At 47.4% G+C, this 1200-nt stretch overlaps 1 protein-coding gene across 1 annotated transcript; it reads left to right on the plus strand.

Annotated features, from left to right (window-relative positions):
* On the plus strand, window positions 1–1014 carry COCVIDRAFT_117391 (hypothetical protein; the record flags this gene model as incomplete). The annotated part of the gene is made up of 1 exon (XM_014694458.1): window positions 1–1014. A coding segment is annotated over one exon (1014 nt), but the record flags the coding sequence as incomplete, so codon positions are not given.
* Between the last annotated feature and the right edge of the window lie 186 nt (window positions 1015–1200).

Genomic DNA, 1200 nt, shown 5'->3' on the forward strand with positions numbered 1-1200 from the left:
CTCATCTCATCGCCATCTCGAGCGCCTGTGCGACGCTTCCACCGCGTTAAAATCGACCTCGAGACGGCACAGCTGGTGCGGCGGCCTCAACCACAAGGTGTAACACCAGAACCCGAGGATCCTAAGCCTGGCGACGCTACTTGGCATACACCAAAAACAGTACGACAGATCGAGCTACAGGAGCCGTTTGTTCGCGCCGTGATTCATCAACACCTCCCCCGTCAGGTCGCGGCCGACGTAATCCGTCACCTTCGTGGCGTCTCAGCTCTTGCTCGCAACGCCGAAGGCTTCAAGCGTGAGCTGCACAAAACTGAGGCTGCTATACTTGCCAAGGAGGAGCGGAGGCGACGCAAGAAGCGGGTTGTAGAGAGCAAAGGTGGTGTAATATACGCTGAAGACGCACGGCAGATGGTGCAGCAGCGCCAGGTCAATGACCTTGCTCGTCTTGAGGTAGAGATCGCTACAAAACGACTCCGTGAGGCTACGATTATTTTCAACAAATGGCGGCGTATCTTCCCAACTATAAGGAACTTTGGCCGTAAATATACTAAGCGTATAGCAGGCGGTATTACAACGCAGCGCAATGTTGCGCGCTGGCAACATATAAACGCTGACGACAATAACTACAACACCAAGGCCTTGATAAAGTGGGACTGGATACTTCAAGATAGCAGTTCTAAGTATCGCGAAGGTACTATAACAATAGACCGTACGCCAGCTATGTGGGTGGCGTACAATATTCGTCAACTTATCGATCCATATACCAAACTCATAAGCCATCCTCTCACGGCAGCTTTACCATCCACCACGCTATCACAGGACCTAGAACGCTTTACTCAGTATACTCAAGAAGACTGCGCAGAGTCTACTTCTACAGAATCGTGTATTAATGTCGATACTACTATCGAAAAGGCTTACAAAGCTATAGTGGATAGTAAACTTGATATAAGCAATAGCGACGACAGCGACGATAGCAGCTACTGTAATAGTCCAAATTCGATAATATCTGAATAGGGGATACTTAGATAATGCATCCTGAATTTCTAAAATTGTAAAGATTATATTTTTGTATCTATTTGACTTAAATTTGTAATTAAAATATATCGTTATCATTGAGGTGATATTATCGTTGAGGTGATAGGCCCGTGCGGAGCACGGGCAATTTCATTGAAATTCTGCTACAGCAGCCGTTGGGCCCGA

The sequence above is a fragment of the Bipolaris victoriae genome (assembly GCF_000527765.1).
Source record: "Bipolaris victoriae FI3 unplaced genomic scaffold scaffold_599, whole genome shotgun sequence".
In the NCBI taxonomy this organism is placed as follows: domain Eukaryota; kingdom Fungi; phylum Ascomycota; class Dothideomycetes; order Pleosporales; family Pleosporaceae; genus Bipolaris; species Bipolaris victoriae.